General features: G+C 43.1%; 1 protein-coding gene across 1 annotated transcript; it reads left to right on the forward strand.

Annotated features, from left to right (window-relative positions):
* Nucleotides 1-2,426: 2,426 nt before the first annotated feature.
* Nucleotides 2,427-11,540, forward strand: LOC127920855 (1-phosphatidylinositol 4,5-bisphosphate phosphodiesterase delta-1-like). Its single transcript, XM_052504880.1, has 5 exons — nt 2,427-2,442; nt 2,756-2,984; nt 6,007-6,136; nt 6,348-6,576; nt 11,305-11,540. Exons 1-5 carry the CDS (start codon nt 2,427-2,429, stop codon nt 11,508-11,510), a joined length of 810 nt encoding a protein of 269 aa, XP_052360840.1. The 3' UTR covers nt 11,511-11,540.
* Nucleotides 11,541-13,332: the final 1,792 nt, after the last annotated feature.

Here is a 13,332-nt window from a genome sequence, read left to right on the forward strand (position 1 = left end):
CTCATTAATCACGTTAGACCAACGTCTGGATGCTCCTCATTAATCACATCAGACCAGCATCTGGATGCTCCTCATTAATCACATCAGACCAGCGTCTGGATGCTCCTCATTAATCACATCAGACCAGCATCTGGATGCTCCTCATTAATCACATCAGACCAGCGTCTGGATGCTCCTCATTAATCACATCAGACCAGCGTCTGGATGCTCCTCATTAATCACATCAGACCAGCGTCTGGATGCTCCTCATTAATCACATCAGACCAGCGTCTGGATGCTCCTCATTAATCACATCAGACCAGCGTCTGGATGGTCCTCATTAATCACATCAGACCAGCATCTGGATGCTCCTCATTAATCACATCAGACCAACAATTTTCTTTTACATCGTCCACATAAGAGTCACAGCTAAATATTTTGTATGATCTCTGATACACTATTTTAGGCCCAGCTGTTGTAACTTTGGTTTTCCTGGATATAGCCACTATATTGTGATCACTGCATCCAATGGGTACGGATACAGCTTTAGAACAAAGTTCTACAGTATTAGTAAACATGTGATCAATACATGTGGATGATCTTGTTCCTGTAGTGTTTGTAAACACCCTGATAGGTTGATTAATAACCTGAACCAGATTACAGACACTGGTTACAGTGAGAAGCTTCCTGTTGAGTAGGTTGATTAATAACCTGAACCAGGTTACAGACACTGGTTACAGTGAGAAGCTTCCTGTTGAGTGGGTTGATTAATAACCTGAACCAGATTACAGACACTGGTTACAGTGAGAAGCTTCCTGTTGAGTGGGTTGATTAATAACCTGAACCAGATTACAGACACTGGTTACAGTGAGAAGCTTCCTGTTGAGAGGTTGATTAATAACCTGAACCAGGTTACAGACACTGGTTACAGTGAGAAGCTTCCTGTTGAGTGGGTTGATTAATAACCTGAACCAGATGACAGACGCTGGTTACAGTGAGAAGCTTCCTGTTGAGTGGGTTGATTAATAACCTGAACCAGATTACAGACGCTGGTCACAGTGAGAAGCTTCCTGTTGAGTGGGTTGATTAATAACCTGAACCAGATTACAGACGCTGGTCACAGTGAGAAGCTTCCTGTTGAGTGGGTTGATTAATAACCTGAACCAGATTACAGACACTGGTTACAGTGAGAAGCTTCCTGTTGAGTGGGTTGATTAATAACCTGAACCAGGTTACTGGTTACAGTGAGAAGCTTCCTGTTGAGTGGGTTGATTAATAACCTGAACCAGGTTACTGGTTACAGTGAGAAGCTTCCTGTTGAGTGGGTTGATTAATAACCTGAACCAGATTACAGACGCTGGTCACAGTGAGAAGCTTCCTGTTGAGTGGGTTGATTAATAACCTGAACCAGATTACAGACACTGGTTACAGTGAGAAGCTTCCTGCTGAGTGGGTTGATTAATAACCTGAACCAGGTTACAGGCACTGGTTACAGTGAGAAGCTTCCTGTTGAGTGGGTTGATTAATAACCTGAACCAGATTACAGACACTGGTTACAGTGAGAAGCTTCCTGTTGAGTGGGTTGATTAATAACCTGAACCAGATTACAGACACTGGTTACAGTGAGAAGCTTCCTGTTGAGTGGGTTGATTAATAACCTGAACCAGATTACAGACACTGGTTACAGTGAGAAGCTTCCTGTTGAGTGGGTTGATTAATAACCTGAACCAGATTACAGACACTGGTTACAGTGAGAAGCTTCCTGCTGAGTGGGTTGATTAATAACCTGAACCAGATTACAGACACTGGTCACAGTGAGAAGCTTCCTGTTGAGTGGGTTGATTAATAACCTGAACCAGATTACAGGCACTGGTCACAGTGAGAAGCTTCCTGTTGAGTGGGTTGATTAATAACCTGAACCAGATTACAGACACTAGTTACAGTGAGAAGCTTCCTTTTGAGCAGACAGCTTGATGAAAACCAGTCAATATTCATGTCCCCAAGAAAGTAGACCTCTCTGTTTACATCACATAAACTATCAAGCATTTCACACATATTATTTAGATACTGACTGTGTAACTGACTGACCAGTAGACACCAGGGACTAAGTCTGATTGACCAGTAGACACCAGGGACTAAGTCTGATTGACCAGTAGACACCAGGGACTAAGTCTGACTGACCAGTAGACACCAGGGACTAAGTCTGATTGACCAGTAGACACCAGGGACTAAGTCTGATTGACCAGTAGACACCAGGGACTAAGTCTGATTGACCAGTAGACACCAGGGACTAAGTCTGACTGACCAGGAGACACCAGGGACTAAATTTGACTGACCAGTAGACACCAGGGACTAAGTCTGATTGACAGGCTCCTCCAGTCAGTTACACAGGTTGGGGTGTATAGGAACAGAAACTGGGAACGAAGTGTGTGTAGACAGTCAGATAGATGGCTGTTGGGTGCTGTGAGTGGGTGAAAGGCACACTGAGACAGAGAGGCTTCCTGCATACCCTCCTCTATCACCCTGTCCTATCAAACCCACCCTCTCCTGTATGTTTCTGTCTGGGGTAGATGTGATGAAGACATGATTGGGACAAGCCCATGGTCTCCATGGTGACAGCCATGTCATCACACAGTTTCCAGCCTGGACCTTGAGGCTTTTTGGTTTAAACCAAGAAACGATCAAATCTCAGCAGCCATGAAACCAAGCGGTCAGACTTCAGGACCAGGATTTATAAACAATTCTAACCTCAATCCCCTTCTTGTCTCCCTTTCAGTCTCCATTGATGACGTAGATTCTGTGCGTAAGGGCCGTCAGTCGGAGGGTCTTCAGAAGCACACAGAGGCCCACGTTGAGGACCGCTGTTTCTCCATCTTCTTTAAGGGCCGCAGGAGGAACCTGGATCTGGTGGCGACCTCGGCAGAGGAGGCTAGGCAGTGGGTCAGTGGTCTGGAGAAGATCATCTCTAACATGAAGAAACTCAACAGCCAGCAGACGAGCGAGCAGTATCCTCTTTTGTTAATCTGCTTGCTTTGCAGTTCACAACTAAAACATTGTTTAGTTACTTGGAGTTACCAGTACTTGGAGTTACAAATCAGAAAATAGTTGTCCAGCGGCAGGGTAGCCTAGTGGTTAGAGCGATGGACTAGTAACCGGAAGGTTGCGAGTTCAAACCCCCGAGCTGACAAGGTACAAATATGTCGTTCTGCCCCTGAACAGGCAGTTAACCCACTGTTCCCAGGCCGTCATTGAAAATAAGAATATGTAAAAATATATAAAAAAAATTCAGTATAGTGGATTCCCATCTATAATGTGTATAGGTCAACATTTAAGCTCTGAGCAACTGGTTGCTAGCAATTTAGGTTATTCTTCAATAACACAATCTCCAAAGCAAATCAGGTGGAGAAAAATAGGTTTATTTGAGAAGGACAAATCAAAGGGGGTGACACTCTAGACCCAAACTGTTACAGACCTATACCCATCCTGCCTTGCCTTTCTAAGGTCTTCAAAAGCCAAGTTAATGAACACATCGCTGACCATTTCGGGTCCCACCGTCCTGCTGTGCAATCTGGTTTTGGAGCTGGTCCCGGGTGCACCTCGGCTCAAGGTACTAAACGACATCATAACTGCCATCGATAAAAGACAGTACTGTGCAGCCGTCTTCATCGACCTGGCCAAGGCTTTCGACTCTGTCAATCACCATATTCTTATCTGCAGACTTGGTTTCTCAAATGACTGCCTCGCCTGGTTCACCAACTACTTTGCAGACAGAGTTCAGTGTGTCAAATCGGAGGGCCTGTTGTCCAGACCTCTGGCAGTCTCTATGTGGATACCACAGGGTTCAATTCTCGGGCTGTTTTCTCTGTATATATCAACGATGTCGCTCTTGCTGCGGGTGATTCTCTGATTCACCTCTACACAGACGACACCATTCTATATACATCTGGCCCTTCCTTGGACACTGTGTTTGCTGCCCGCACCCGCCTGACTAGCATCACTACTCTGGACGGTTCTGACCTAAAATATGTGGACAACTACAAATACCTAGGTGTCTGTTTAGACTGTAAACTCTCCTTCCAGACTCACATTAACATCTCCAATCCAAAGGTAAATCTAGAATCGGCTTTCTATTTCGCAACAAAGCCTCCTTCACTCTCTAAACAGACAGACACACTGCCCAGGTGTCTGTCTGTTTAGATTGTAAACTCTCCTGTTAAACATGAGTCCAAAAAGTCCAAAATCGGATCTGAAATCGGCTTCCTATTCCGCAACAAAGCCTCCTTCATTCACACCGCCAAAGTTACCCTAGTAAACTGACTATCCTACCGATCCTTGACTTTGGCGATGTCATCTGCAAAATAGCTTCCAATACTCTGCTCAGCGGGCTGGATGCGGTCTATCACAGTGCCATCTGTTTTGTGACTAAAGCACCTTATACCATCCACCACTGAGACCTGTATGCTCTAGTCGGCTGGCACTCACTACATATTCGTCGCCAGAGCCATTGGCTCCAGGTCATCTATAAGTCTATGCTAGGTGGAGCTCCGCCTTTTTCTCAGCTCACTGGTCACGATGACAACACCCACCTGTAGCACGCGCTCCAGCGGGTATATCTCACTGGTCATCCCCAGGGCCGACACCTCATTTGGCCGCCTTTCCTTCCAGTTCTCTGCTGCCAGTGACTGGGACGAATTGCAAAAAATCCCTGAAGCTGGAGACTTATATCTCCTCACTGACTTTAAACATCTGCTATCTGAGCAGCTAACCGATCGCTGCAGCTGTACATAGTCCATCTGTAAATAGCCCACCCAATCTACCTACCTCATCCCCATATTGTTTTTTAAAAACTTTTCTGCTCTTTTGCTCACCAGTATCTCTACTTGTACATCATCATCTGCCTATCTATCCCATCAGACTGTTACAGCCACCACTAACATTGAGTGGCTGCTGCCAACATACTGACTCAACTCCAGCTCCTTTTAATAATGGAAATGGATGGAAATTGATGTAAAAAATGTATCACTAGCCACTTTAAACAATGCCACTTAATATAAAGTTTAAATACCCTACATTACTCATCTCATATGTATATGTATATACTGTACTCTATATCATCTACTGCATCTTTATGTAATACATGTATCACTAGCCACTTTAAACTATGCCACTTAATATAATGTTTACATACCCTACATTACTCATCTCATATGTATATGTATATACTGTACTCTATATCATCTACTGCATCTTTATGTAATACATGTATCACTAGCCACTTTAAACTATGCCACTTAATATAATGTTTACATACCCTACATTACTCATCTCATATGTATATGTATATACTGTACTCTATATCATCTACTGCATCTTTATGTAATACATGTATCACTAGCCACTTTAAACTATGCCACTTTGTTTACATACTCATCTCATATGTATATACTGCACTCAATACCATCTACTGCATCTTGTCTATGCCGTTCTGTACCATCACTCATTCATATATCTTTATGTACATATTCTTTATTCCTTTACACTTGTGTGTATAAGACAGTAGTTTTGGAATTGTTAGGTTAGATTACTCGTTGGTTATTACTGCATTGTCGGAACTAGAAGCACACAAACATTTGGCTACACTCGCATTAACATCTGCTAACCATGTGTATGTGACCATTAACATCTGCTAACCATGTGTATGTGACCATTAACATCTGCTAACCATGTGTATGTGACCATTAACATCTGCTAACCATGTGTATGTGACCATTAACATCTGCTAACCATGTGTATGTGACCATTAACATCTGCTAACAATGTGTATGTGACAAATAACATTTGATTTGATTTAATTTGACATTCCACAGATTCTGAACAGATGTTGAACTGAAACCCAACTCCTGTTTACAATTCGCTATTGACCATTAGTACTCTAGTATTTTAGACCTCTTCCTCTGCGTTGGGTATTTATCGTTGACATATTCCTACATGGTGAATGATTGATCCTTAAATCTGGGCGTATTAAAGCTGGATCTTCAACTGTATGAGGAAGGCAGACAAGAACAAGGACAACAAGATGACCCTGAAGGAGCTGAAGCACTTCCTCCGCCAGATCAACATCGAGGTGGACGACATGTACGCTGAAGTGCTGTTTGCAGTGAGTGGACACCTACAGTTGGTCAATAACTTACGAGGATGGTGTTATAGACTCTGTACAGGCAGCTCCTAATGCATCCCTGTAATGTTCCTGGGTTTCATTTAAGGTTACGCTGTGTTTCAAAGCATTTTACTTTGTCTGAGGAGGAACTCAATGTACTGTATCTCGTTAGTACTGTTTTGTTCATGATTTTTTGTTAATGATCCTACAGAAATGTGACAAGTCTAACTCGGGCTCCCTGGAAGGCCCTGAGATCAAACACTTCTATGACCTGCTGATATACCGCGAGGAGATCGATGTGATCTATGGAAAGTACGCCACTACGGGGGAGAAGATGAGTGTCAAAGACCTGCTCAACTTCCTGCTGAACGAGCAGCGTGAGGTGGCCACAATGGAGGACGCTGTAAGACTCATAGAGAGATACGAGCTGGACGATTCAGGTGAGAGATGCTCACGTGCTGACTCAATATGATCTGGATGACTCAGGTGAGGAGAGATGCTCTAGTTCTGACTCAATATGATCTGGATGACTCAGGTGAGGAGAGATGCTCTAGTACTGACTCAATATGATCTGGATGACTCAGGTGAGGAGAGATGCTCTAGTACTGAACTCAATATGATCTGGATGACTCAGGTGAGGAGAGATGCTCTAGTACTGACTCAATATGATCTGGATGACTCAGGTGAGGAGAGATGCTCTAGTACTGACTCAATATGATCTGGATGACTCAGGTGAGGAGAGATGCTCTAGTACTGACTCAATATGATCTGGATGACTCAGGTGAGGAGAGATGCTCTAGTTCTGACTCAATATGATCTGGATGACTCAGGTGAGGAGAGATGCTCTAGTTCTGACTCAATATGATCTGGATGACTCAGGTGAGGAGAGATGCTCTAGTTCTGACTCAATATGATCTGGATGACTCAGGTGAGGAGAGATGCTCTAGTTCTGACTCAATATGATCTGGATGACTCAGGTGAGGAGAGATGCTCTAGTTCTGACTCAATATGATCTGGATGACTCAGGTGAGGAGAGATGCTCTAGTTCTGACTCAATATGATCTGGATGACTCAGGTGAGGAGAGATGATCTAGTTCTGACTCAATATGATCTGGATGACTCAGGTGAGGAGAGATGATCTAGTTCTGACTCAATATGATCTGGATGACTCAGGTGAGGAGAGATGCTCTAGTACTGACTCAATATGATCTGGATGACTCAGGTGAGGAGAGATGCTCTAGTACTGACTCAATATGATCTGGATGACTCAGGTGAGGAGAGATGCTCTAGTTCTGACTCAATATGATCTGGATGATTCAGGTGAAGAGAGATGATCTAGTAATGACTCAATATGATCTGGATGACTCAGGTGAGGAGAGATGCTCTAGTTCTGACTCAATATGATCTGGATGACTCAGGTGAGGAGAGATGATCTAGTAATGACTCAATATGATCTGGATGACTCAGGTGAGGAGAGATGCTCTAGTTCTGACTCAATATGATCATCTGGATGACTCAGGTGAGGAGAGATGCTCTAGTTCTGACTCAATATGATCTGGATGACTCAGGTGAGGAGAGATGCTCTAGTTCTGACTCAATATGATCTGGATGACTCAGGTGAGGAGAGATGATCTAGTAATGACTCAATATGATCTGGATGATTCAGGTGAGGAGAGATGCTCTAGTACTGACTCAATATGATCTGGATGACTCAGGTGAGGAGAGATGCTCTAGTACTGACTCAATATGATCTGGATGACTCAGGTGAGGAGAGATGCTCTAGTTCTGACTCAATATGATCTGGATGATTCAGGTGAAGAGAGATGATCTAGTAATGACTCAATATGATCTGGATGACTCAGGTGAGGAGAGATGCTCTAGTTCTGACTCAATATGATCTGGATGACTCAGGTGAGGAGAGATGATCTAGTAATGACTCAATATGATCTGGATGACTCAGGTGAGGAGAGATGCTCTAGTTCTGACTCAATATGATCATCTGGATGACTCAGGTGAGGAGAGATGCTCTAGTTCTGACTCAATATGATCTGGATGACTCAGGTGAGGAGAGATGCTCTAGTTCTGACTCAATATGATCTGGATGACTCGGGTGAGGAGAGATGCTCTAGTACTGAACTCACTATATAAGGGAGCATGTACACTGAGTGTACAAAACATTAAGAACACCTGCTCTTTCCATGACAGACTGACCAGGTGAATCCAGGTGAAAACTAGGATCCTTTAGTGATGTCACGTGTTAAATCCACTTCAATCAGTGTAGATGAAGGAGAGGAGACGGGTTAAAGAAGGATTTTTAATCCTTGAGACAATTGAGACATGGATTGTGTATGTGTGCCATGCAGAGGGTGAATGTGCCAAGACCAGTCTGAGTGTGTCAAGAATTGCAACGCTGCTGGGTTTTTCACACTGTACAGTTTCCCGTATCTATCAAGAAGGGTCCACCACCCAAAGGGCATCCAGCCAATTTGACACCACTGTGGGAAGCATTGGAGTCAACAACAACAGCATTGTCCCTGTGGAATGCGTTCCACACCTTGTAGACTTCCTGACACACTGAGGCTGTTCTGGGGGCAAAAGGGGGGCACAACTCAATATTAGCGAGATGTTCCAGATGTTTTGTACACTCATTTTACCCCAGCCATTAATAACAACTATCTCTAGAATCTAGAAAGAGCAGGTGTTCTTAATGTTTTGTACACTCAGTGTACATGCTCCCTTATATAGTGAGTTCATTTTACTCTGCGTAAGAATGCAGTATTCAATGGCAGCATACCGTTTTATGGTATTCTGTGAATGTGCTAAAATACTTTGTGTATTTCTGAGGCACCTTTCCATTTTAAAAATAAATTATATACATTGTCTTCACAAAGTATTCATTCCTCGACTTGATTACATTTACATATTTTTACATTTACACAAAATACCACATAATGACAAAGTGAAAACACGTTTTTGGACATTTGTTTTGCAGATTAATTTAAAATGAAATACAGTAATGTCTTATTTACATAAGTATTCACACCCCATGAGTCAAAACATGTTAGAATCCCCTTTGACAGCTATTACAGCTGTGAATCTTTCTGGGTAAGTCTCTAAGAGCTATTACAGCTGTGAGTCTTTCTGGGTAAGTCTCTAAGAGCTATTACAGCTGTGAGTCTTTCTGGGTAAGTCTCTAAGAGCTATTACAGCTGTGAGTCTTTCTGGGTAAGTCTCTAAGAGCTATTACAGCTGTGAGTCTTTCTGGGTAAGTCTCTAAGAGCTATTACAGCTGTGAGTCTTTCTGGGTAAGTCTCTAAGAGCTATTACAGTTGTGAGTCTTTCTGGGTATGTCTCTAAGAGCTATTACAGTTGTGAGTCTTTCTGGGTAAGTCTCTAAGAGCTATTACAGTTGTGAGTCTTTCTGGGTAAGTCTCTAAGAGCTATTACAGCTGTGAGTCTTTCTGGGTAAGTCTCTAAGAGCTATTACAGTTGTGAGTCTTTCTGGGTAAGTCTCTAAGAGCTATTACAGTTGTGAGTCTTTCTGGGTAAGTCTCTAAGAGCTATTACAGTTGTGAGTCTTTCTGGGTAAGTCTCTAAGAGCTATTACAGCTGTGAGTCTTTCTGGGTAAGTCTCTAAGAGCTATTACAGTTGTGAGTCTTTCTGGGTAAGTCTCTAAGAGCTATTACAGCTGTGAGTCTTTCTGGGTAAGTCTCTAAGAGCTATTACAGTTGTGAGTCTTTCTGGGTAAGTCTCTAAGAGCTATTACAGTTGTGAGTCTTTCTGGGTAAGTCTCTAAGAGCTATTACAGCTGTGAATCTTTCTGGGTAAGTCTCTAAGAGCTATTACAGCTGTGAGTCTTTCTGGGTAAGTCTCTAAGAGCTATTACAGTTGTGAGTCTTTCTGGGTAAGTCTCTAAGAGCTATTACAGCTGTGAGTCTTTCTGGGTAAGTCTCTAAGAGCTATTACAGCTGTGAGTCTTTCTGGGTAAGTCTCTAAGAGCTATTACAGCTGTGAGTCTTTCTGGGTAAGTCTCTAAGATTTCCACACCTGGATTGTGCAACATTTCCCCATTATTCTTCTCAAAATTCTTCAAGGTCTGTCAAAATGGTTGTTGATCATTGATAGAAAGTGGCTATAAATTAATAAAAACAAAAGCTGGCCTCGATTTGGAAACTATAGCCAGTTAGCTAACATGGCATCCCTCTCTTGAGTAGGCTAAAAGTGATGGAACCCCCTCTCTCTCTCTCTCTCTCTCTCTACCTGTCTCTGTCTCTGTCTCTCTCTCTCTCTCTCTCTCTCTCTCTCTCTCTCTCTCTCTCTCTCTCTCTCTCTCTCTCTCTCTCTCTCTCTCTCTCTCTCTCTCTCTCTCTCTCTCTCTCTCTCTCTCTCTCTCTCTCTCTCTCTCTCTCTCTCTCTCTCTCTCTCTCTCTCTCTCTCTCTCTCTCTCTCTCTCTCTCTCTCTCTCTCTCTCTCAGTGGAGGAGGACGGAAACTAGCTGTCTTCCAGCCTCATGGTGAAATCCCTGAGCGGTTTCCTTCCTCTCTGGCAACTGAGTTAGGAAGGATACCTGTATCTTTGTAGTGACTGGGTGTATTGATACGCCATCCAAAGTGTAATTAATAACTTCACCATGCTCAAATGGATATTCAATGTCTACTTTTTATGTTTACCCATCTACCAATAGGTGCCCTTCTTTGCGAGGCTTTGGAAATCGTTGCTGGTCTTTGTGGTTGTATCTGTATTAAATTCACTGCTCGACTGAGGGACTTTACAGATAATTGTTTATGTGGGGTACAGAGATGAGGTAGACATTCAACCATCATGTTAAACACTATTATTACATATGTGACTTGTTAATTTAAGCAATGTTTTACTCCTGAACATATTTAGGCTTGCCATAACAAAGGGGTTGAATACCTACTGATTCAAGACATTTCAGCTTTTCATTTTTTATGATTTATTTTTATTTTTAGAAAAGCATAATTCAACTTTGACATTATGGGGTATTGTGTGTTGACAAAATAAATCTGAATTTAATCAATTTTCAATTCAGGCTGTAACACAACAAAATGTGTCAAGGGGTGTGAATACTTTCTGAATACACTGTATATCTGGGAGGGCTATTTCACAAGGCCCAATTACCTAACTCATTCTGCCCCCCCCCCAGCAAAGCAGAAGAATCACATGACCAAAGATGGCTTCCTGATGTACCTGCACCAGGAGGAGGGGTCTATCTTCAACCCCGCCCACAAGGAGGTGTTCCAGGATATGAGCCAGCCAATCAACCACTACTTCATCAGCTCCTCCCACAACACCTACCTGATGGAAGACCAACTCAAAGGCCACAGCAGCACAGAGGCCTATATCAAGTAACCATGACAACCTCTAATTTAAACTAACCATACCTTACTACCTCTAATCTAAAACGAACCTTTACTACCAAGCTGCACGAAGGCCTACATTTAAACCCCAAGGCATTTTGAATTCAAATTCTTCTAGTACACTAGAAAGTCAATGTTAAGTGGTACTGACTCAAAATTAAATGAGAAGTCACATCAACTCACAAGTTATGATAACAAATTAACTTTTTTCCCCAGCATGCTCTACTGCAGGTAGATTTTTGAATAATTGTTAATATCTGTGTTTTTGAATGTACTTTGAGTGTAGTGGCAGTCGGTGCCATTTCAGATGAGGGAGGATGATACATGTTTTAATGAGCATGGCCTTATTTCTATTACAGCATATTGATGACTGTTATTCATATTCCATTCACCCAGTTCAATGTAACATCGATAAGACTACAAAATGATACTCAAATTTTCCCTTCATGAGGTTGCTGCAACCTTCCTATGAATGAAAGTTTACAACGTAGAGTAGTCACGTTGACAGAGAGCGACACATTCAGTACCGCCTTGCATCTACTCACCACATGTTATGCACTGCAGTGCTAGCTATCTGTAGATTACGCTTTCAGTACTAGATTAATTCTCTGATATTTTGATTGGGTGGACAACATGCCAGTTCATGATGCAAGAGGTCTGATAGGTCGGAGGACATCTTCCATCCTGTCATAATTACTGTATAAGTCTATGGAAGGGGGAGAGAACCATGAGCCTACTAGGTTTGGTATTGAAGTCAATGTACCCAAAGGAGGACAGAATCTAGCTGTCCTCCGGCTAAATCATGGTGCTGCCCTACAGGGTGCTGCTGAGGCGAGTGCAAACAGTGTTTTAATCAATTATTTGGTGACGTGAATATACACTACCGTTCAAAAGTTTGGGGTCACTTAGAAATGTCCTGGTTTTTCATGAAAACAGACATGAAATATTTTAGCAAAATTAATAGGAAAGACGGTCAAGATGTTGACAAGGTTATAAATAATGATTTTTAATTTAAATAACAATTGTGTCCTTCAAACTTTTTTGTCAAAGAATTCTCCGTTTGCAGCAATTACAGCCTTGCAGACCTTTGGCGTTCTAGTTGTCAATTTGTTGAGGTGATCTGGAGAGATTTCACCCCATGCTTCCTGAAGCTCCTCCCCCCAGTTGGATTGGCTTGATGGGCTCTTCTTACGTACCATACGGTCAAGCTGCTCCCACAACAGCTCAATAGGGTTGAGATCCGTTGACAGTGCTGGACACTCCATTATAGACAGAATACCAGCTGACTGCTTCTTCCCTAAATAGTTCTTGCATAGTTTGGAGCTGTGCTTTGGGTCATTGTCCTGTTGTAGGAGAAAATTGGCTCCAATTCAGCGCTGTCCAAAAGGTATGGTATGCAAAATGGAGTAATAGCCTTGCTTCTTCAAGATCCCTTTTACAAATCTCCCACTTTACCACCACCAAAGCACCCCCAGACCATCACATTGCCTCCACCTCCCCCAGACCATCACATTGCCTCCACCTCCCCTAGACCATCACATTGCCTCCACCTCCCCCAGACCATCACATTGCCTCCACCTCCCCCAGACCATCACATTGCCTCCACCTCCCCCAGACCATCACATTGCCTCCACCTCCCCCAGACCATCACATTGCCTCCACCTCCCCTAGACCATCACATTGCCTCCACCTCCCCCAGACCATCACATTGCCTCCACCTCCCCCAGACCATCACATTGCCTCCACCTCCCCCAGACCATCACATTGCCTCCACCTCCCCCAGACCATCACATTGCCTCCACCTCCCCCAGACC

This window comes from Oncorhynchus keta, unplaced genomic scaffold (assembly GCF_023373465.1).
Source record: "Oncorhynchus keta strain PuntledgeMale-10-30-2019 unplaced genomic scaffold, Oket_V2 Un_contig_20930_pilon_pilon, whole genome shotgun sequence".
Taxonomy (NCBI): domain Eukaryota; kingdom Metazoa; phylum Chordata; class Actinopteri; order Salmoniformes; family Salmonidae; genus Oncorhynchus; species Oncorhynchus keta.

Coding starts and splice junctions, on each gene's coding strand:
- LOC127920855 (XM_052504880.1), top strand. Junction 2,985..6,006: donor AGCCAGCAGACGAGCGAGCA/GTATCCTCTTTT, acceptor GGCGTATTAAAG/CTGGATCTTCAACTGTATGA. Junction 6,577..11,304: donor ATACGAGCTGGACGATTCAG/GTGAGAGATGCT, acceptor CCCCCCCCCCAG/CAAAGCAGAAGAATCACATG.